The sequence below is a fragment of the Diaphorina citri genome, unplaced genomic scaffold (assembly GCF_000475195.1).
Source record: "Diaphorina citri unplaced genomic scaffold, Diaci psyllid genome assembly version 1.1 scaffold338, whole genome shotgun sequence".
Classification (NCBI taxonomy): Eukaryota; Metazoa; Arthropoda; class Insecta; order Hemiptera; family Psyllidae; genus Diaphorina; species Diaphorina citri.
Window position 1 is genome coordinate 120,101 of NW_007377773.1, and position 20,231 is coordinate 140,331.

At 37.9% G+C, this 20,231-nt stretch overlaps 3 protein-coding genes and 1 non-coding gene across 4 annotated transcripts; 2 read left to right on the top strand and 2 right to left on the bottom strand.

The window, feature by feature from the left end:
• Positions 1-2,480: 2,480 nt before the first annotated feature.
• Positions 2,481-9,509, bottom strand: LOC103507731. The gene is made up of 6 exons (XM_026822519.1): positions 9,096-9,509; positions 8,292-8,499; positions 7,392-7,598; positions 7,160-7,184; positions 3,643-3,855; positions 2,481-2,699 (listed from the first exon to the last, which is right to left on the bottom strand). Exons 1-6 carry the CDS (start codon positions 9,316-9,318, stop codon positions 2,481-2,483), a joined length of 1,095 nt encoding a protein of 364 aa, XP_026678320.1. The 5' UTR covers positions 9,319-9,509.
• LOC103507732 (trichoplein keratin filament-binding protein-like) lies at positions 8,362-14,719 on the top strand. The gene is made up of 6 exons (XM_008472234.3): positions 8,362-8,496; positions 11,307-11,688; positions 11,908-12,028; positions 13,294-13,470; positions 13,862-14,098; positions 14,489-14,719. The coding sequence occupies exons 2-6, from the start codon at positions 11,516-11,518 to the stop codon at positions 14,717-14,719; spliced, it is 939 nt and encodes a 312-aa protein (XP_008470456.1). The 5' UTR covers positions 8,362-8,496; positions 11,307-11,515.
• Positions 14,720-15,430: 711 nt separating this feature from the next.
• On the top strand, positions 15,431-17,124 carry LOC113466821 (peptidyl-prolyl isomerase cwc27-like). Its single transcript, XM_026822520.1, has 3 exons — positions 15,431-15,442; positions 16,078-16,221; positions 16,748-17,124. The coding sequence occupies exons 1-3, from the start codon at positions 15,431-15,433 to the stop codon at positions 16,775-16,777; spliced, it is 186 nt and encodes a 61-aa protein (XP_026678321.1). The 3' UTR covers positions 16,778-17,124.
• Positions 17,125-18,934: 1,810 nt separating this feature from the next.
• On the bottom strand, positions 18,935-19,062 carry LOC113466826. The gene has a single exon (XR_003391108.1). It is a non-coding gene; the product is annotated as a U11 spliceosomal RNA (small nuclear RNA).
• Positions 19,063-20,231: the final 1,169 nt, after the last annotated feature.

Consider the following 20,231-nt stretch of genomic DNA (forward strand, 5'->3'; position numbering starts at 1 on the left):
CACAAAAGAAATGAAAATCGATGTGCGATTCTGCGATTGATTTTTCTTGATCCAAAATTTGATTTTCTCTCTAAAAATACAAGTAAAAAAAATGCTCAATTTATTAAATTTTAGGATTAAAAAGTGAGGAAAAAATTGTGATAGTTAAAATTGTGATAATTTTATGGAAAAAAGAAGATTTAAAATTAGAAGACACTTATCCCACTCACAATTTGAATTTGAAATTTCACTCTGAAGATTTGAAGAATTTTGCTAAAAGATGTGAAAAAAATTCAAGAATATGAACTCCCAATTTACTGACGTGAAAAAATTGTGATAGTTAAAATTGTGATAATTTTATGGAAAAAAAGAAGATTTAAAATTAGAAGACACTTATCCCACTCACAATTTGAATTTGAAATTTCACTCTGAAGAATTGAAGAATTTTGCTAAAAGATGTGAAAAAAATTCAAGAATATGAACTCCCAATTTACTGACGTCGAAACTGTGTTAAAAACATCAACATTGGAAAATCTTAGGCTAGCAGCAGATAAGCGGGAGCTTCGTCATAATTTTTGGGTCGAAAATTTTGCTCGTGGGCGATTAACTGGTGTTTTTTTTATATTATTATTAGTATCATTTGTTATTTATTTTATTTTTTAAAGAGAGAACCAGCAGGGATGAAGAGAGAGAGAGAGAGAGAGAGAGAGAGAGAGAGAGAGAGAGAGAGAGAGAGAGAGAGAGAGAGAGAGAGAGAGAGAATATTGTGATGATTTGTGTTAACACGGTTTTTCTCGCTTTCTCATGATTCGAAAAATTGAGCAGTGGTCCAAAAAAATATGCAGAGGGGACACCTTTTTTGAGGGACTAAGTTGTAAGAAGAAAAAAATCATTGAAATTTTCATTATAAATTTTTTTCATAAACTATGTAAAATAATAATTATTTAATAAAATATTGTTTTATATTGGTGTTTTTTGTGTGTAACAGGAAGAGAGAGAGAGAGCTCATATAATAATACTTTATGTCCGGCTAAAAATAACACCATTTGGCCTAATTTCAATGAATATATTGAAAAATTCAATCCCTTTCGGTCCAGAATGCTCAAATTTAACGCGAGAATGACTTGAGATCAAATGTAACAACAATTTTTGCTCTCAGTTAGCCACTCTGTAGTATGACTCTTGCTCCGAAACAACTCCCGAGCAATTGGTCCGATTTTGATGAAAATTTGGTGAACATTTTCACTTTTTTTATATATGTTGGTAGCAAAGACAGGAAATTAGAGATCATGAGTTTATCTGATCCAGTGTAGACCACATGTACCATGCAAAGTAGATGTCTTTGACCATAAACTAATTAATTGTAATAGTTAATAAATTAACTATACAATAATAAAGTTCTTTTAAAATTACATAGATACATAGAAAAAAAAGACATATTTCTAAAATATCTCCATGGGAGTGAAAGCTCACTATATGCTATGTATTTAATACGCACGTGAATTTAGGGGAAACAAGAAACCAAATTAATAATCTGGTGAAGAATGCCATACAATTTCAATGTGGTATGTGCTTTTTGTGGTCAACTATAGTAGACCAGCAGCACCAAAGCCTTGGGTTCAGTAAACAATAGACCTTTAAAAATGATTATGAAAACAAACTATTGACCAATTTTCACTTATTGTAATGGGAAATATCTTCTCCGAGTTCCTAGTGCTCTAAAGCTGTGTCCACAGATAGTCCACGCCCGTCGATCGACGTCGACTGAAACCGCATAGCACGAAACTGAAAAAAATCGGATCATGTTAATTATGGAACAACAATCTGAGTTGACAGCAAAATGGTTTGAGTTTGGGGTGGATTTCACCAATATTTTTTCAGTCCTTAGAAGGCCTGTTAAGCTAACAGCCAGTTAGGATCCATTTGATTTGTATAGGCTTAACAAGGTTGTTAAGTTAACAGGCTGAAAAAAAGGTTGGTGAAACGAAACCCACCATTGGATAGGGATAGGGAATCTGATTGGCCAGAAATTTTGGAATGAACCAATCAGATTGCTTCATTCAAGAGGCCATTTCAGAATCTTCTGGTGGATTCAAACAAGGTTGAAGACTTTTTTCCTCTTTCTTTAGATAGCTTCTCAAGTGTCCGAACAAGGCTCAGCGTAAAAAACACCAAACTAAATGAATCACATTTAAAATGGGAAATTTAGGTTTTATTTATTTAGGGAAATTATTCAAAAGGTTTTAATGGAATGGAAAAAAAGTTTATACTCCGGACTTGTTAAGGGTGATGTCAATCGACATTCAGGGAGTATTTACCGAATCAGAATTGAGATCAATCTAGAATTGAGCTCTAATACCCAGTTCAATCCAGAACTGAAGCCAACTCCACTTCGTAAAACGCTTTCTTAATGGCCTGCCCTTAGTGTAGAAGCTGCATTATACTTACAAATAGAATAAAAATATAATTGTATTACCCAAATAGATTTTCCTGCCTAATACTTACTTGAACATGATATCACTTTTGTTCATCTTATTCCTCTGATGTTCTTGCAATTCTTTCATGTGTTTCATACAGTCTTCTGGAGTGACCACAGCCCCTCCTGTGTTGCTATGGTGAACCACCACAGACACATGCCACTGGTAACAGATGTAGGCTTGCGTAGGGAACTTCCTTAGGAGGATCTGCAGGATCCCCATTGCGTTCATGGATTCCATTTTCTGTACACAGGAAACTGGAATGTTTCACTGATTCTCAGGGTTCTTTTTGTTGTGTTGGTGTTCTCCAAATGTGTCAAGTTTCAGAATCTGTTACAGGCGAATTGTTAGGTTTGAGCTTCACTCAGAATATTTTGATATTCCTCGAATTTTTTTTTCTCCGCAATTTTTGGAATTTCTTTTGGCTAGTAGGTTTTTGAATAGGCAGTTACTTTACATTTTTTACGCTACCTCTACTAATGCTAGAAAACTATCACCTCTACCTCACATATCAGTCCTATCACCTACCATTCGTGAGTATAAATGCGCATAGCGACCGGTGCCAGCAGCATGGTAGGTAAACATTGGATTTTAGAATTATTGAGATATTAGGAAAATCCTACAATGCTTCAGTGAGCACCAAAGTTGTGACATAATAACACAAAGAAACTGCATATTGCCATGTTTTTAGTGCTATATTTTGGAAAATAAGTGCCATATCGCCATGTTTTTTAGTGCCATATTTTGGAAAAAATAAGTGCAAACTGCATTTTCCCAAAATAAGTGCCATATTGCCATGTTTTTAGTGCTATATTTTGGAAAATAAGTGCCATATCGCCATGTTTTTTAGTGCCATATTTTGGAAAAAATAAGTGCCCTATTCTGAACTTCTCTGTTTATGAGTGGAGTGGTGGCCCATTCCATGTCACACTGCCAAGAGCCGAATGTGTGATGTTAGACAGACGGAACGAAGCCCACGCAAATATGCGGCCTGTGTTTAGGGGAGAGTAGGGGACTTTCACATTTTTTTGTTGTCTTCTGGTCAGTGGCGTAGCGTCCATGTAGGGCGTGTATGGCGGCCATACACTCAAAAATTCCACTCAAATACCCTTAAATATTGACTTTAAATACTTAAATTAGATTATCCAAGGCAATACACCTCGCGGGCATCGAACCCTCGACTCACCGAGTGTGGGTCCTGCTGCTCCGGCGTGAGACTGTTCCGCTTTGAGGCGACCCACGGCGCCGAAGGCATTGGGAGCGGTTGCGGCCCGGCATCTTTAACCCAGGGCGGCCGAAATGTCTGTCTCTGTTCGGGCTGGTTTGAGTTACGTCTTTCACCGGCGCCGGCCGCCGGCCCGCCCCCTCGGCCTCCGTTGATGACCGGCATTGGCCGCTCCTGAAAACAAAATGGATTATCGACTGGTTCAAAACGGATGTGATACATTCCGTGACCAGTGAGAGAGGCATGACAGATTGAGGGAACATCCTATCTTACGGCTTACGGCAATGGAAGGATTAACTGAGGTTAAAGTTTCGAGTCTGGATTTCAGTATGGATCATTAGTGGGACCTATTTGAAGGCCAAATCGATGATCAAAATTAATTTGGCTCTATTGGCGGAAGAACATGGAACTATGAACATTTTTTGAATAGGCCATAACTCCGGTCCTGGTTGTCGGATCGAGCTAAATTTTATATCAAAGTACTACGTTTTTAAAGGCCTTTGATATGATGTATTACAATCAGGCGGTTTTCATTTAAAGATATTGAAGTTGGCCCCCCCAGGGGCCGACTGGGGGACGACCCTAGCCGTAATCTGGCGGATACTTAAAATAAACCATAAATACCATAAATTCTAGTCCTTTAGAAATTATGGTGAAACAAACAGTTTATAAAAGTTTTAAACTCACTTCGTCCTTTCAATAACAGAAAGTAAGTGAGAATGAAAACACTAGGGGTTATACAGAAACGGTTGAGGGGATATAAAAAACATATGATGAGTCATGTTCATTAAAAATAAAAATATGATACACTGACTTTAGTGCCAATGTTTTTGACAACATTTTGTATGTGCCCAATGTTTTGTGTGTTTTTTACTTTTTTTCACAATATTTTGTAAAGTGTGAAGTTTTTGCTTCCTTTCTCAATTATTTAGGTGGCCTTTTACATTAAAATTTCATATAGCTTGTGGTGAATGTATGGATTTTAATGGCATATGGTGTTAAATTATTGAATATTTCTTGATTTGTTTCGTGTATTTCGCCAACAGCCTTGAATTTGATTTGTTATCTCAGGGTCCTCAGACTCTTCCGGGATACTTGCATAACTTGCATTGCATAATATGAGAATGAATAGGAGGAAGAAGAAGAGGGAAAAGGAGGGGGAGAAGAAGGAGGAGGAGGAGAGGGAGAAGAAGAAGAAGGAGGAGGAGGAGGAGAGGGAGAAGAAGAAGGAGAGGGAGAAGAAGGAGAAAGAGAGGAAGAAGAAGGAGAGGAAGAAGAAAAAGAAGAAGAAGAAGAAGAAGGAGAGGAAGAAGAAAAAGAAGAAGAAGAAGAAGAAGAAGAAGAAGAAGAAGAAGAAGAAGAAGAAGAAGAAGAAGAAGAAGAAGAAGAAGAAGAATCTATCCAATTTTGATGAAATTTTTTTTTTTTTTTTTTTTTAGTTACCAACATAGGTATATATTTATAATATTTTATTCAGCTTAATCACCATTTGATAATAGTATATAAAAATTTCATATACAAACCTGTATAGCACATGTCCATAAAAGCACCAAGACTATGTAGATATCATACCTTGCCTAATCATTAATTTTACAACTAACGTACATATATTTATTATATTCGAATTACCTTCGAAAATTAGAACACACAATATCCAAACTACAATAAGTACTAGAAGTTCTATATCCTAATATAAACTTTCATATCATCTCTATAAGTTCATATTCTCTCTCTTTCTTTCACATTAATTATTTATGCATTTATGGCCTTTTTTTTTCAACTTCTGTTATTCATTCATTGTACAAATAATCATCCCATAATTAATCTCATTTCCTCTTCTCCCATTAGTAAATTCCACACCCTTTCCTCCTACTCTCTATGATCCTTCCCTACTTCTTCCGTTTTTCTTTCTCCTCCCTTTCTTATTCGCGTCTTCTGTTGGTTCAATACTATCCTTACTTCCTCTAATTACTTTACTTGGAAGGAGTTTCGAACTCAGTACTTCCGGTAAAACTGGGGCCATCTCAGGGCATTCATATACATACACAGTCCCACAAGTCCTGTAAGATACCCCTTTATCTTTGGAGCGGCATTTTTTAATTCTGATCGCTCCCAGGATTAGGAAAGAATATAAATGGCGCATCCAGTGATGGCAATAAAAACCTGGTTCGACCCCGAGAAGTGGTACTTTTTGCAAAAAAAAGGCCAGTTCTTGAGAATTTTAAATGAGAAACCATACTTTTTGCTTAATTTTCGGTATCTACGTTAAATTCCATGCAAATATCGTACCTATATCTTATTTGTCAGTAAGCAATGTGCAGGCTAAGCAGTCACCTGTTCCGGGTGAGTAATGTTTTCATTATCATAGGTGTTAGGTCGGCACCACATAAATAACAATAGTAGGGTTGATAAACAAGTTCACAGCTTTTCGTGAAGCTTGCCACCGTCCCCCTAGGTGTTTTTCTAATTTATATTGAGAGGGACGAGTGCTGAGAATAGAATAGAATAGAATAGAATATACCTTGTTTATCCTACCAGAATGAGACTGAAAAGTCCCTTTACTCCCGCAGTCTAAACATAAACAAGGTCTTATATATTTCATAGGTAAAGTTTACAGAAAAGTATATAAACCTTGCTTAACTTAAAAAAAAATAATAATAATAAAAAAAAGAAAAAAGAAAAAACTTAGACAACTTTTTTGGACTTGAAACTCTTGAAATAGTTTTATTATTATTATTATTATTATTATTATTATTATTATTATTATTATTATTATTATTATTATTATAGAAAGTAAAAATGACATTTTCATACACATGGATACAGTTTTGACCGCAGGAAATGATGAGCTCAGGTGTTGACACAGATTTTAATTACAGATAAGCACAGGATGTAAACAGGTGTGACACGAAATGAAAAATGACATCTTCTTCTCTTTATTCTTCTCTTCCTCCTCCATCTCCTTCTTCTTCCTCTCCTCCTCCTCGCTTTCTCTTCTCCTCTTTCTCTTCCTTCTCCTCTTCTTCTTCTGCTCTTCATACTTCTTCTTCTCCTCCTCCTTCTTCTTCTTTCTCCTCCTCCTCTTCTTCTTCTCTTCCGCCTCCTCCTCCTTTTTCTGCTCTTCCTCCTCCTCCTTTTCTTCTTCTTTTTCCTCCACGAGCTCATGAAATTAGGTTTAGGACGCGGATGGACCAGAGCTTTCAGAAAATGGGATGACATCAATGGAGGAGGGGGGAGGGGAGGGTGTCTGGAAATGAGAAAATGGAATAGAATGAGCAAAAGCTAATGTTTTATAACATTGCTGTCAAACGCCCCCGGTCTGAGTCGTAAGAAATGGATTTTCTACATGTTCTCGACTTTCCACACCACATTCCATGGTCAAAAATTTTGTACCTTCCCACGCCACGTAGCATTTCAGGTCCTAGTTCCCCATCTAAAAAGGGAAAACTATTGCCTAAAGGAGTATCTACCATTCAACCCTGTTTTGTAATGTGTCGGAGCTTCTGGGAATGAGAAAATGGAATAGAATGAGTAAAAGCTAATGCTATAGAACATTGCTGTCAAACGCCCCCGGTCTGAGTCGTAAGAAATGGGTTTTCTACATGTTCTCGACTTTCCACACCACATTCCATGGTCAAAAATTTTGTACCTTCCCACGCCACATAGCATTTCAGGTCCTAGTTCCCCATCTAAAAAGGGAAAACTATTGCCTAAAGGAGTATCTACCATTCAACCCTGTTTTGTAATGTGTATCCTGCTGGAAGAGGACCGAAAAGTCCCCTCCTACTAAAAACTCACCTGTCGATTCGCCCAGAAAGGAGACGCCCAGACTCTTCTGTCCCAACTCGGGAGCATGGTCTGTGTCCACATTCCAACCTGTCCCTTCGAGGACAGTTCCGTCCCCGCATAGCACGAAACTGAAAAAAATCGAATCATGTTAATTATGGAACAACAATCTGAGTTGACAGCAAAATGGTTTGAGCTTAACTCTTGGGGTGGATTTCACCAATATTTTTTCAGTCCTTAGAAGGCCTGTTAAGCTAACAGCCAGTTAAGATCCATTTGATTTTTATAGGCTTAACAAGGTTGTTAAGTTAACAGGCTGAAAAAAAGGTTGGTGAAACGAAACCCACCATTGGATAGGGAATCTGATTGGCCAGAAATTTTGGAATGAACCAATCAGATTGCTTCATTCAAGAGGCAATTTCAGAATCTTCTGGTGGATTCAAACAGGGTTGGAAACTTTTTCCTCTTTCTTTAGATAGCTTCTCAAGTGTCCGAACAAGGCTCAGCGTAAAAAACACCAAATTAAATGAATCTCAATTAAAATGGGAAATATCAAAAGGTTTTAATGGAATGAAAAAAAAGTTTATACTCTGGACTTGTTAAGGGTGATGTCAATCGACATTCAGGGAGTATTTACCGAATCAGAATTGAAATCAATCTAGAATTGAGCTCTAATACCCAGTTCAATCCAGAACTGAAGCCAACTCCACTTCGTAAAACGCTTTCTTAATGGCCTGCCCTTAGTGTAGAAGCTGTCTTATACTTAAAAATAGAATAAAAATATAATTGTATTACCCAAATAGATTTTCCTGCCTAATACTTACTTAAACATGATATCATTTTTGTTCATCTTATTCATGTGGTGTTCTTGCAACTCTTTCATGTGTTTCATACAGTCTTCTGGAGTGACCACAGCCTCTCCTGTGTTGCTATGATGAACCACCACAGTCTTGAGCGGACCAGCTAGTTTCATCTTCTGTGATTTGGGCCCGGCCGCCTTCCACGAAGCCCGCGGGACTATATCTTCAGGTACTGGAGGAAGGGAATGGAATTGAATAGAATATGTAAAATAAACCCTGTTTATCCTGCCAGAATGAGACTGTAAAGTCCCTTTACTCCCGCAGTCTAAACAAGGTTTTGGGTATTTGGTACAATATTTTTAAAATACAATTACATATAGAATATAGAGCAACTTTATCATGTTAAATACACTTGAGTGCAAAAAAAGTGGGAACTGTTTGTATTTCCATCCCTTTACTCTTACAGCCTTTTTGAAAATAATCCGTACAAGGCCCGATCAGCCCCCAAAATTTGATCAGAAAATTTCCTTTTTGTGTTCTTCTAATCTCAAGTGAATATCACATGACTTTCCTGAATCAAAAGTTTTCTTTGATGTTGCATAAAAATCAATGCCATTGCCAAAAAAAAAAAGTCCTTCAGTGTGAAATTGTGAAAAAATGTAAACCTCGCTTGGTTCTTTTAATGGCTTAGACCAGCAGTACCTACCCAAACTTTTTTCTACGCGGCCCCCTTTTCACATTCCTTATTTCAATTGTGAAGTTACTATAAATTATGTGACTCAACTTCCTAGACTAGTGTGACTCTATTTCTGTGCGATTTCCACTTACCCATGACCATCTTGTCCAGTAGGATCCCATGTACGGTATTTTGCAGGAGGGCCTGGTCGCTGAAGTTCTTCAGGACATCCACATCTTGTAGTTTGTCCATCACTTGGTTTTGGACGTACGATATATTGCCCGGGGCAAGACGCATACCCTCTTGGTTGAGAAACTCGAGGATACCGCGGATAACGTACAACAGGGCGGTTTGCAAGATGACCAAGATGTCCATTTTGAGAACCAAATTTTGCGGGAAATTTTGTCCGATTTATATTTGGCAAAAAATCCTGTTCGATTTATAGGTATCTGGGGAAAATCCTGTTCGATTTATATTTTGAGAACACAAGTAAAAAAGAAAGGGGGGGGGATGTGTCGGACTTGAAAAGAATCAAATGAAAATTGGTGGGGAATAAAAATCGTGTAATTTGAGAACCAAGGGGAAATTCTGTCCGATTTATATTTGGCAAAAAATCCTGTTCGATTTATAGGTATTTGGGGAAAATCCTGTTCGATTTATATTTTGAGAACCCAAGTAAAAAAGAAAGGGGGGGATGTGTCGGACTTGAAAAGAATCAAATGAAAATTGGTGGGGGATAAAAATCGTGTAATTTGAGAACCAAGGGCACAAGGGCGTCAGATTTAATTATTTTGAGAAAAATCCTGTCAGATTTAAATATTTTGAGAATCCAACTTTTGGGGAAATAGAATTGTGCTAGATTTAAATATTTTGAGAACCCAAGTTTTGGGAACAATTCTCTCTAATGTAAATATTTTGAGAAGACAGATTTGGGGGAAATATTGTCAAAAATTAACTTCTTTTCTCCTAGTTGGGAAAACCCGATGTCTGAAGACGTTTCGTCGCCAAATAGATCCGTATTGATACTGAAGTCAAGATGACATTGGCAGACCTTGACAAGGAAGGGCACAAGGGCGTCAGATTTAATTATTTTGAGAAAAATCCTGTCAGATTTAAATATTTTGAGAAACCAACTTTTGGGGAAATAGAATTGTGCTGGATTTAAATATTTTGAGAACCCAAGTTTTGGGAACAATTCTTTCTAATGTAAATATTTTGAGAAGACAGATTTGGGGGAAATATTCTCAAAAATTAACTTCTTTTCTCCTAGTTGGGAAAACCCGATGTCTGAAGACGTTTCGGCGCCAGATAGATCCGTATTGATACTGAATTCAAGTTGACATTGGCAGACCTTGAAATCATGAAGTCAAATAAAATTCATTTTTTTTTTTTTTTTTTTTTTTTTTTTTTTTGCAAAAAAATCCATTTTAGCCATGCGATTTTTTTCAGCAAAAAATCTATTTTAGCCATGCGATTTTTTTTTCAGCAAAAAATCTATTTTAGTCATGCGATTATGTGCCTATTAAGAAACATCTTTTGAATTCTCGAGATTTAATAACCGTGATAAAAATAAATAATCTCCAAAAGTAAATCATAGATTTAACTCCTTGGTCATGTTATAGTCATGGTCAGGAAGATGTGTCTTTGTTATAGCATGACTGGCATGTTATCCGCAGAGTCCTGGGGAGTAGGTGGAACACACTATGAGAAAATTTGCCCGGTCTAACATGCATTAATTTTCATCTTTTTTATAGCTTAGTCCTAGATATTTTTTTTTTATTTTATTGTTTTATTTTTTAAGGCTTTTTTTATGATACTAAGCGCTTTAACTACAAGGTCATTCGCGTTTTTTTTTTTTTTTTTTTTTTGGTTTCATGGGCAAATTTTTAACTACAAGGTCATTCGCGTTTTTTTTTTTTTTTTTTTTTTGAGCTTCAATGGCAAGATTCTTATTTATTAAGCTCTTCTATCCAACCGGGAATATTCGGATTATTTTATCGATACAATTACCTGAATTACCCATAATGTATCTCAAACACGTGTGAAAACATATATTTTTTCTCCCTAGACTAGACTAGACTTGTGCTAAATTAAAAACATGACTTGCGGATTTTCTTTGAATGTACTATTTGTGTTTCCTCTTTTGTCGGGTTTTGTTTTTCATTTATTAGCTTTGTGATCACGTGTATCAAAGAACTGATGCATTATTCAATTTCAGTTCAAGTAGAATACCTTGTAACTCAGTGTCGAGTCACTTTTACTCAGCCCATTTTAAAACTTGGTAGACATATTGGATGACAATGGGATCTGAAAATTTTGGATGTTTACCTAATAAAATCTTTGTTTATATTTATTTATTCCAGACATCTTGGAGTCAATAAGAGAGAGATTTCCGACATTTCCTGATACCTGTTAGCATATTGGACAACTCACTGGCCGGCAAGCTTCAAGGTTGTACGTTGGACCACCCACAAGCCGGCACTCTTCAAGGTTAGACCACTCACTAACCGACACTCTTCAAGGTTGGACCACTCACTAACCGGCATGCTGAGTACTTAGGGAGTCGCCAGCGATGAAATCGTCTTCCGTGTCCCTGCGGAAGGCTGAGGAGCTGATCTGTCGCCGCCGAAACGAGGAGGCGTTCAAACGGGAACAGTGGAATGACGTCACCCAGTATTTCAAAACCTGGGAGCGAGTGGGAAGCAAATATTCCGCCTGGACTTGTGGCTCGTATTATGATCATGTGTAAGTAGAAATATTACGAGTAGGTAATGTGTGAAAAGTGAGTGAGTTAAAAAAAAACTAGTCTTTTTTCTGGACTAATGAGTCAATGAGTCACATCCTAACTCCTTGTGTAAAATATCCTTTTTTCGCAAAGGGGTAAAAAATGAAAAAGTATCAGGTAAAGGCACTGTTTTGTCTCATTCGAGCAGGATAAACAAGGTATATTCTATTCTATTCCAGACAAAATCTAAACAAGGACCTACAGAGGGAGAGTGAGCATCAGCAAAAACTGAGCGAGCGAAGAGAAAAGCTCACCAACTTGCTTCTTCAAGAGAAGATTCAGTATGAGGTAGAAATGAAGGTGAGTGGGTTTTTAATCGATGCGAAATTTTTAATCAATTATCTTGAAATTTTCTGTGTGTCTTTTTTTTCTCTCCTGAAAGTCTATGATCTCCAGTCCATTTATTGGTAATTACTCTTTTGCGTTTCAATCTAACCCTATAATGTTGTTGTCTTTTATCAGCCATACACCAGGGTGATGGTCCCTAGCCATGTTTAATTGGCTCGTCCTGAACCGCAGTCAACCATCGCATTGTGTGCTTGATCTTTAAAAACAGAGAGAACCCTTTGAAACTATCAGCTAGCTAGGCTGGTTAGTGTTGTGTATGATGGTGGTTTCGAACCAGTGTATTTCGGTTTTCCAATATCCAATATTGGCTAGAGTGAATTGATTCAATCCTCGGAAAATGGAATGGAATGAGCAAAAGCTAATCTTATAGAACATTGCTGTCAAACGCCCCCGGTCTGAGTCGCAAGAAATGGGTTTTCTACATGTTCTCGACTTTTCACACCACATTCCATGGTCAAAAATGTTGTACCGAATGCCACGTAGCATTTCAGGTCCTAGTTCCCCATCTAAAAAAGGAAAACTATTGCCTAAAGTAATATCTACCATTCAACCCTGTTTTGTAATGTGTATCCTGCTGGAAGCGGACCGAAAAGTCCCCTCTTATTAAAAGCTCACCTGTCGATTCGCCCAGAAAGGAGACTCCCAAACTTTTCTGTCCCAACTCGGGAGCATGGTCTGTGTCCACATCCCAACCTGTCCCTTCGAGGACAGTTCCGTCCCCGCATAGCACGGGAAATGAAGGTGAGTGGGTTTTTAATCGATTAATCGACGCGAAATTTTTAATCAATTATCTCGAAATTTTCTGTGAGTCTTTTTTTCTCTCCTGAAAGTCTATGATCTCCAGTCCATTTATTGGTAATTATTCTTTTGCGTTTCAATCTAACCCTATACTGTTGTTGTCTTTTAGTAGCCATACAACAGGGTGATGGACCCTAGCCATGTTTAATTGGCTCGTCCTGAACTGCAGTCAACCATCGCATTGTGTGCTTGATCTTTAAAAACAGAGAGAACCCTTTGAAACTATCAGCTAGCTAGACTGGTTAGCTTTAACCCTATAATAACACTGGTTACTGCTCATTTGTGAAAGCTCCTTTTTGTAGCAATTTTCGATTGGCGTGACTTCTGAACAAGTACCCCAACGGTAGTATCCTAACTTATCCATTGACGTGACTTCCGAACAAGTACCCTAACTTGTTTTCGTCTGTTTTTCTCACCAGGAACTATCAATGCGCAAGAAATTCACTCCCGCCCCTAGCGACATCTGTAGTATACCGCTGGAAACTCTGGACAATGTCAATATTGAACTGTACAGGAGACATCAGGAGTCATTGAAAAGACAGGCAGAACTCAAGAAGCACCTGGCCTGGAAAGCTAACCATCCGACACTGATTGAGGTATGTAGATAGATCCGACATCGACACTGAAAGCAACCTCCGTGCCCGAGTGGGTATCACACTAGGTTTGCACGCCGGAGGTCCCGGGTTCGATTCCCGGCGGGGTCGAAGTTTTTTCGGCTCTGTGCTTGGAGTTCGGGCTGCACACAGACTTATGAGGAAAATTGAGTAGCTACTTCAATCGAGTAGCGACCAGTGGCGGCATTACAAGTCAAAGAAACGAGCCATGATAAATATGATGATTGAGTAAATGAAAGACGCACCTGGCCTGGTTGTGACCCACAAAGTTGTGAAAGAGCTCTCTGCTTTACCACAAAGATTCATGATTTGATTGATTAATTTATCATCTATTGAATATTTTACCACATTTTATTGATTATTGCGTTTTCAGTACAACAGGAAACTTCACAACAACTTCGTTCAGCGGTCGTGGGTCGACCAGATCCTCGACAAACAAAGACAGCGCAAGAAATTCACTCCCACCCCTAGCGACATCTGTAGTATACCGCTGGAAACTCTGGACAATGTCAATATTGAACTGTATAGGAGACATCAGGAGTCATTGAGAAGACAGGCAGAACTCAAGAAGCACCTGGCCTGGAAAGCTAACCATCCGACACTGATTGAGGTATGTAGATAGATACGACATCGACACTGAAAGCAACCTCCGTGCCCGAGTGATTATCATACTAGGCTTGCACGCCGGAGTTTCCGGGTTCAATTCCCGGCGGGGTCGAAGTTTTTTCGGCTCTGTGCTTGGAGTTCGGGCTGCACACAGACTTATGAGGACAATTGAGTAGCTACTTCAATCGAGTAGCGACCAGCGGCGGCATTACAAGTCAAAGAAACGAGCGATGATAAATATGATGATTGAGTAAATGAAAGACTTGGAATACTGTGATACCCACAAAGTTGTGAAAGAGCTCTCTGCTTTACCACAAAGATTCATGATTTGATTTGATTGATCAATTTGTCTATTAAATATTTTACCACATTTTATTCATTATTGCGTTTTCAGTACAACAGGAAACTTCACAACAACTTCGTTCAGCGGTCGTGGGTCGACCAGATCCTCGACAAACAAAGACAGCGCGAAGAAGAAGAAAGACAGAAAGCGCGCGAAGAATTGGAGCGACTGAGACAGATGCAAGCAGACCAGGAGAGGGAGAGAGAGGAGAGACAAAGGAAACAGGAAGAGGTGTTGCACTGGAAGGCGGAGCTGGTGAAACAGATGGATATGCTTAGGTGAGACACTCTCAACTCGGAGGTGCTGGGTTCAAATCCCGGCCAGGGCGGAATTTTTGTGACCGAAATTTTCCCTTTAGCTCAATATCAAGCACTTAAATAACAATAATAATTTCAGTATTTCGATAGCAAATATGTACTTCAATGTGTTCGGTACTTTCTCATGTTGACCCAGCACTTCAGCTGTAGCCGAATAATGATGGCAGAATAAACCAAGGATATCTTCTTTTTTCTGCCATACAACAGGGTGATGGTCTCCATTTTTCTTCTTGTCCATCTGATGAGACACTATGGGATGGAAACGTGACGGCACAAACCACATTAGTCTAATTCTTCTTCTTTTTCTTCTTCGCCTTTTCCCATGTTCAGATGGGGTCGGCGTTTGTCGTCGGCCTCTCAATCAGCTTTAGAGTGATCGCCTTTGATTTTGGTATCATTGTAAAGAGCTCATTAAGACTCAACTTTTGGTACCAAACAGATTTTTTTTTTCTTAAATTACAAAGTGGATTTATTGAGCCTCAAAGTTGAAAACTGATCCTGTTCACCCCATTTTACGGTTCTGAGTTCTTAACACCTACATTTGAATTTTGGTTGTATGTTTGTAACCTTGGCCATTTGTTTCACCATATTTTCCTCAAAATTTGTGTGGCAGTCCCAACACAGGTTGTCAAGATTGAAAAGTCCCTTCACCTCAGCATAGTGACAGTGTGATGCAATGCACACTAGAGTAATATTACCCATAAAATGTGTTTCATCTGACGATGCAGGCTGAATTTCATGAAATTTTTGGTTCCACCAGTATGCACTGCTCTGTATTAACCTTATGTGTGGGTTTCATGAAACATGTTGCATGAGAAGTATTTTACTAGTGTGCATTATGCCTAAAACTGTCAAGCCAGTCTAGCTAGAATCTAAAGGCTGAAATAGTTATCTGTCATGAGATTATAAAAAAATACACTCCTTACTTACCTTCCCAAGAATTCATTCTTGATGTGTTGCACAATGATCCTTATCTCCCTTATCAGTAGGTATCTATGTTCTGGACACTACCGAGAAAAGTTGTCTGTATGACTGATAACAGTGATAACAGGTAGGTGCCACCTCTTTAGAACTTTTCAAAAGTTCAATTTCAAATCAAGATCTGGGATTTTATCCTATAGTCCCCTAGCTAGACCCTGATCTACTCTCTGTTTATAGTTCCTCAGCCAAACTGTCTAATGTAGCAGTTGTCTACTAAATAAAAACGGAGATCAAAGACATTTTTTTTTTTCTTTCTTTTACTAAAGTCATTAGAAAGCATTTCATTTTCAGCTGTTTTTATCCATGTTGAATTAATCTTGTTCTTCTTCTCCCCATCCTCAGATTATAGAGAAGGATCTGCGCAAGAAGGAGGAAGAGATACGGGAAGCTGAGGAGAGAGAAAGAGAGAGACAGGCGGCATTGGAAGAAGAGAGGAAGCTGGCTGAGGAGTTGGAGAAAATGAGAACCAGCACCTATGTACCCCAGGTTGGTTTCAAGGATTCCTTTATTTTTTATTAATTACCAGCCGAAATCCGTCGCTCCGGATTTCTGCTAGTAAATCCTTAAGGCATGGCCGTACTCCATAAACCTCATGTCACTCATCCATTTAGTGGTCTTGCTCGGCGTAGCTTAACAAAAACGAACCAGAAAATAGCCTATAACCTTCACGGGAGTGCAAGCAATAAGTTGACAAAGTTTCATAGCAATCAGATGAGCGGTTTGGCCAGGCATAAAGTTCGAACAAACACACAAATAAACAAATATTCATTTTTATTTATTAGATTTCTTTAGTCTGTAGGTACCTTATCTAACATGCGAACATGCCCAATCTTTGAGGAGTATGAGGCATGGAATTTTATCCTCATTTATTTGAGATTTTGACCACATAATAATGGAGCTCTAAGGGTTAGGTGGTAGAAAACGCCTAAGGCGTTAACCTCGCCTTGTGGTTACCTTCCACTCAAGAGTCTATTATTATTATTATTTAATAAGTAATTTGTTTTTGTTTCAGTATCGGCCAAGAAAACGTGTTGTATGGTGACAAGATTCCTACAGATGGCGCTCAATCGCTAAATGTGAAGAAAATGCTCTAATATTACGTAACAGCTCATTTATTACTGGTAGAGGCCTATAAGAAGGGTCGACATGTTGAGAATCAATGAGAAATATTTAAAAAATGGAAAAAAGTTTTAACTTTGACGATTATTATCTTCAAAAGAATAATATGAGGTATATATTTAGGTAATGAAGTATATATTTCCGACCCTATTTAAATAGGCTAGGAAGAAGAAGAAAACCTATTTTATGTATCAATTCGCTTTTTTTTCTTTCTTTCTTTCTTTTACTTGCACTGAACTATACTTGTGGGTGTAGTAATTTTTGGACTGAAATTTTCAATTAATCTCAATTTTTTTTTTTTTTTTTTTTTTTTTTTTTTTTTTGTGGTATTTTGCCTGTTAGCTTAACCATCATTAGTCTTACTTTTGGTATTTTTAATGACTTGGTTAACACCTTACAAACATATTCTCGAGAGTTCATTGCAACGGTCAATACATTAATTAGACTTACTTTATCATGGACACTCGTTGCTATGTTGATTTCCTATTTATGGCACATGTTAGTAAATGTTCATAAATGAAACCTTCAAGAAGTAAAAGTGCCTATTTATAATTATTTATACATTTTCTCTCTATAAAGAATCTGGAACTGATTTTTTTATAAATTTTATAGATAAAATACCTACAATGAAAATAAATAAAAACAGACTGAATACAAATAAAATTAAAAATCTTGTGTTATTTTCTATTCTTTTTCCGGCCTTGTCTCACACTGATTTATTTGATACAATCTGACAAAGCTTTGTGGTTTTAAGAGGTTTGACAGAGGGAACTGTAACTGCTATGGTCTTATCGTCCCGAAATCGAAGAGAGAAGGAAGACAGGATAGGAGAAAGTTAAACGTAACAAACGAACTTTTCCATTCCTGAGTAGGCATGGATGTAATGTGCCTTGAAGTATCACAAAGCGGTGGTCACTGCTTCAGTCGCGTAGCTACTAGCGGTGCCATTACCACATTACCAGTGTAAAAAGATTATTGAAGTACATATGGAAATGGGTTGCAAAGGAAGCACTTGGTAATGCTATCCGCAAAAGTTGTGAAAAAGCTCTTTGCTTTGCCACAAAGAATTTGTGATTTTCTAACCAACAGTTATGAAACGCTCACTTCTTTATCACAAATTTCATTGTGCTGAAGCCACTTAAATAAGTAAATGTTTTTGTTATCTAATGCTTGAGATTGACTATTATGTAATTTTTCTAAATAAAATAATAATATTCACCCTCTCAACGCGGAGGTGCTGGGTTCAAATCCCGGCCAGGGCGGAATTTTTGTGACCGAAATTTTCCCTTTAGCTCAATTTCAAGCACTTAAATAGCTTGTTAAACGTAACAAACGAACTTTTCCATTCCTGAGTAGGCATGGATGTAATGTGCCTTGAAGTATCACAAAGCGGTGGTCACTGCTTCCTGGCTCGAAATAATTTACATTTCATAAACCATCTCATTTTCAACAAGGATTAGAAAAACAGACCTTTAAAATACAATTAAAATTATAAATGGAAAAAGGAAATAATTTATTTTACAAAGGAAAACTTGAATAGGATAAATAAATTGAAGACATCACAATACAATATTATAAAGTTAACATTCACCTTTAAATTAAATTAAATATTAAATACTTTTACAATAACTTTAAAAATAAAACATTTAATTTCCAAGCTTTGGGTTTCACCAATCTTCTTTTTAGCTCCTAGCCGCCTGTTAGGCATATTATTGCACACGATTTGAGACAAATATCTTGATAGGTACATAATGAAAATACAGGATAATTTTTGCCAGCCTAGTTAGCTTGGTTAATAGCGCGTCTGCCTTGTAAGCGCTAGATTGCGGGTTCGATTTCCGCCCGTAGCGGATTATATCCTGAACGGATAATATTCGTTCTCGGAACCGCTGGCTTTCTCGTATCCTATCTTACTTTGATTTCGGGACGATAAGACCAAATATTAAAAGAAAAAGAAAAAAGAGACAGGATACTTTTCAGAAATTCTTGATATATAAGGACGCCGGAGTATTGACTACCAACTGTCCTTGGAGACAAAAATTACGTGCTGGGTATGTCTTGATGGCCATACCCTACCAGACCGGACGCCGGAGTATTGACTACCAACTGTCCTTGGAGACAAAAATTACGTGCTGGGTATGTCTTGATGGCCATACCCTACCAGACCGCGAGGTCTCGCATGCCATGGAAGTAGCAAGCACCCTTTATGAATTCCAGGTGGGGCAATATCACACATAACTTGTACTGGAAATGTGTAAAAGTGAGAAGTTATACTTTATGAAATATTACATATATGTATATGTATATGTATATCATTCATTATGTATGGGATATAGGTACACTAGGTACAGGGTGTTTCGAAAATAACCTTCTGCACGGTTTCACATTCATTATGTATGGGATATAGGTACACTAGGTACAGGGTGTTTCGAAAATAACCTTCTGCACGGTTTCATTCTGTTTCAATTGTTGTTGTAGCCAGAGGCAATAGCCAATAGCACGTTCAATGTACCTGATCTCAATGGTCAATTTAAGTTAAGCAACGTTGCACGAGGTTGGTATCTGGATAGGTGACCGTCTGGACAATCAGTGATTAAATCATATGTGTCAAGTTGACCAATGGCCCAGACACCCCACCTAGACCTATTTTTTGCCGTTTCACAAAATTTGTCTCTTACAAAGGTGTCTTCAATTTGTCTCTTACAAAGGTGTCTTCAATCGATCCTTGTGTACTACATACAGGGTGCGGCGCGGTAATTTACTTTTTTGAAACTTCGATTAAAAAAAGGCTGTTATTCTTAACTGATGATTAATGCTGACGGATAGGTGACCGTCTGGACAATCCCCTGTTGGTTTTTAACACCACCTCAGTGATCAGTGATTAAATCATATGTGTCAAGTTGACCAATGGCCCAGACACCCCACCTAGACCTATTTTTTTGCCGTTTCACAAAATTTGTCTCTCACAAAGGTGTCTCCAAAAATCGATCCTTGTGTATACTACATACAGGGTGCGGCGCGGTAATTTACTTTTTTGAAACTTCGATTAAAAAAGGCTGTTATCCTTAACTGATGATTAATGCTGAAGTATTATCAAGAAATGTTGGAAATTTGATTTTATGAAGGTTTGAAGAGTCCACCATTCAAATGACACGACCGCCATTGACGATACACTCTGGAGGTGATTTCTGATATTTCGCTCTACTTTTCCAACATTGCAACAGGTATGCGGCCTCCCGTCGCGTCGTGGTGTTCGGAGACTGAGCTGTGTCCGCACTGTCCGCGCCGGGTTCGTATCGTCACAGTTCAGAGTACTTATTGACGGTGACGGTGTGGGCTGGTGCACAGTGCACACATGAGCGAAACGGAAACGATTT

Coding starts and splice junctions, on each gene's coding strand:
- LOC113466821 (XM_026822520.1), top strand. Junction 16,222..16,747: donor CCAGCACCTATGTACCCCAG/GTTGGTTTCAAG, acceptor TTTTTGTTTCAG/TATCGGCCAAGAAAACGTGT.
- LOC103507732 (XM_008472234.3), top strand. CDS start 11,516: ATGAAATCGTCTTCCGTGTCCCTGCGGAAGGCTGAGGAGCTGATCTGT. Junction 12,029..13,293: donor AGTATGAGGTAGAAATGAAG/GTGAGTGGGTTT, acceptor TTTTCTCACCAG/GAACTATCAATGCGCAAGAA. Junction 14,099..14,488: donor ACCATCCGACACTGATTGAG/GTATGTAGATAG, acceptor TTGCGTTTTCAG/TACAACAGGAAACTTCACAA.
- LOC103507731 (XM_026822519.1), bottom strand. CDS start 9,318: ATGGACATCTTGGTCATCTTGCAAACCGCCCTGTTGTACGTTATCCGC. Junction 7,185..7,391: donor AATGGTAGATACTCCTTTAG/GCAATAGTTTTC, acceptor TCTCATTCCCAG/AAGCTCCGACACATTACAAA. Junction 2,700..3,642: donor AGCAGCAGGACCCACACTCG/GTGAGTCGAGGG, acceptor TCCTGTGTACAG/AAAATGGAATCCATGAACGC.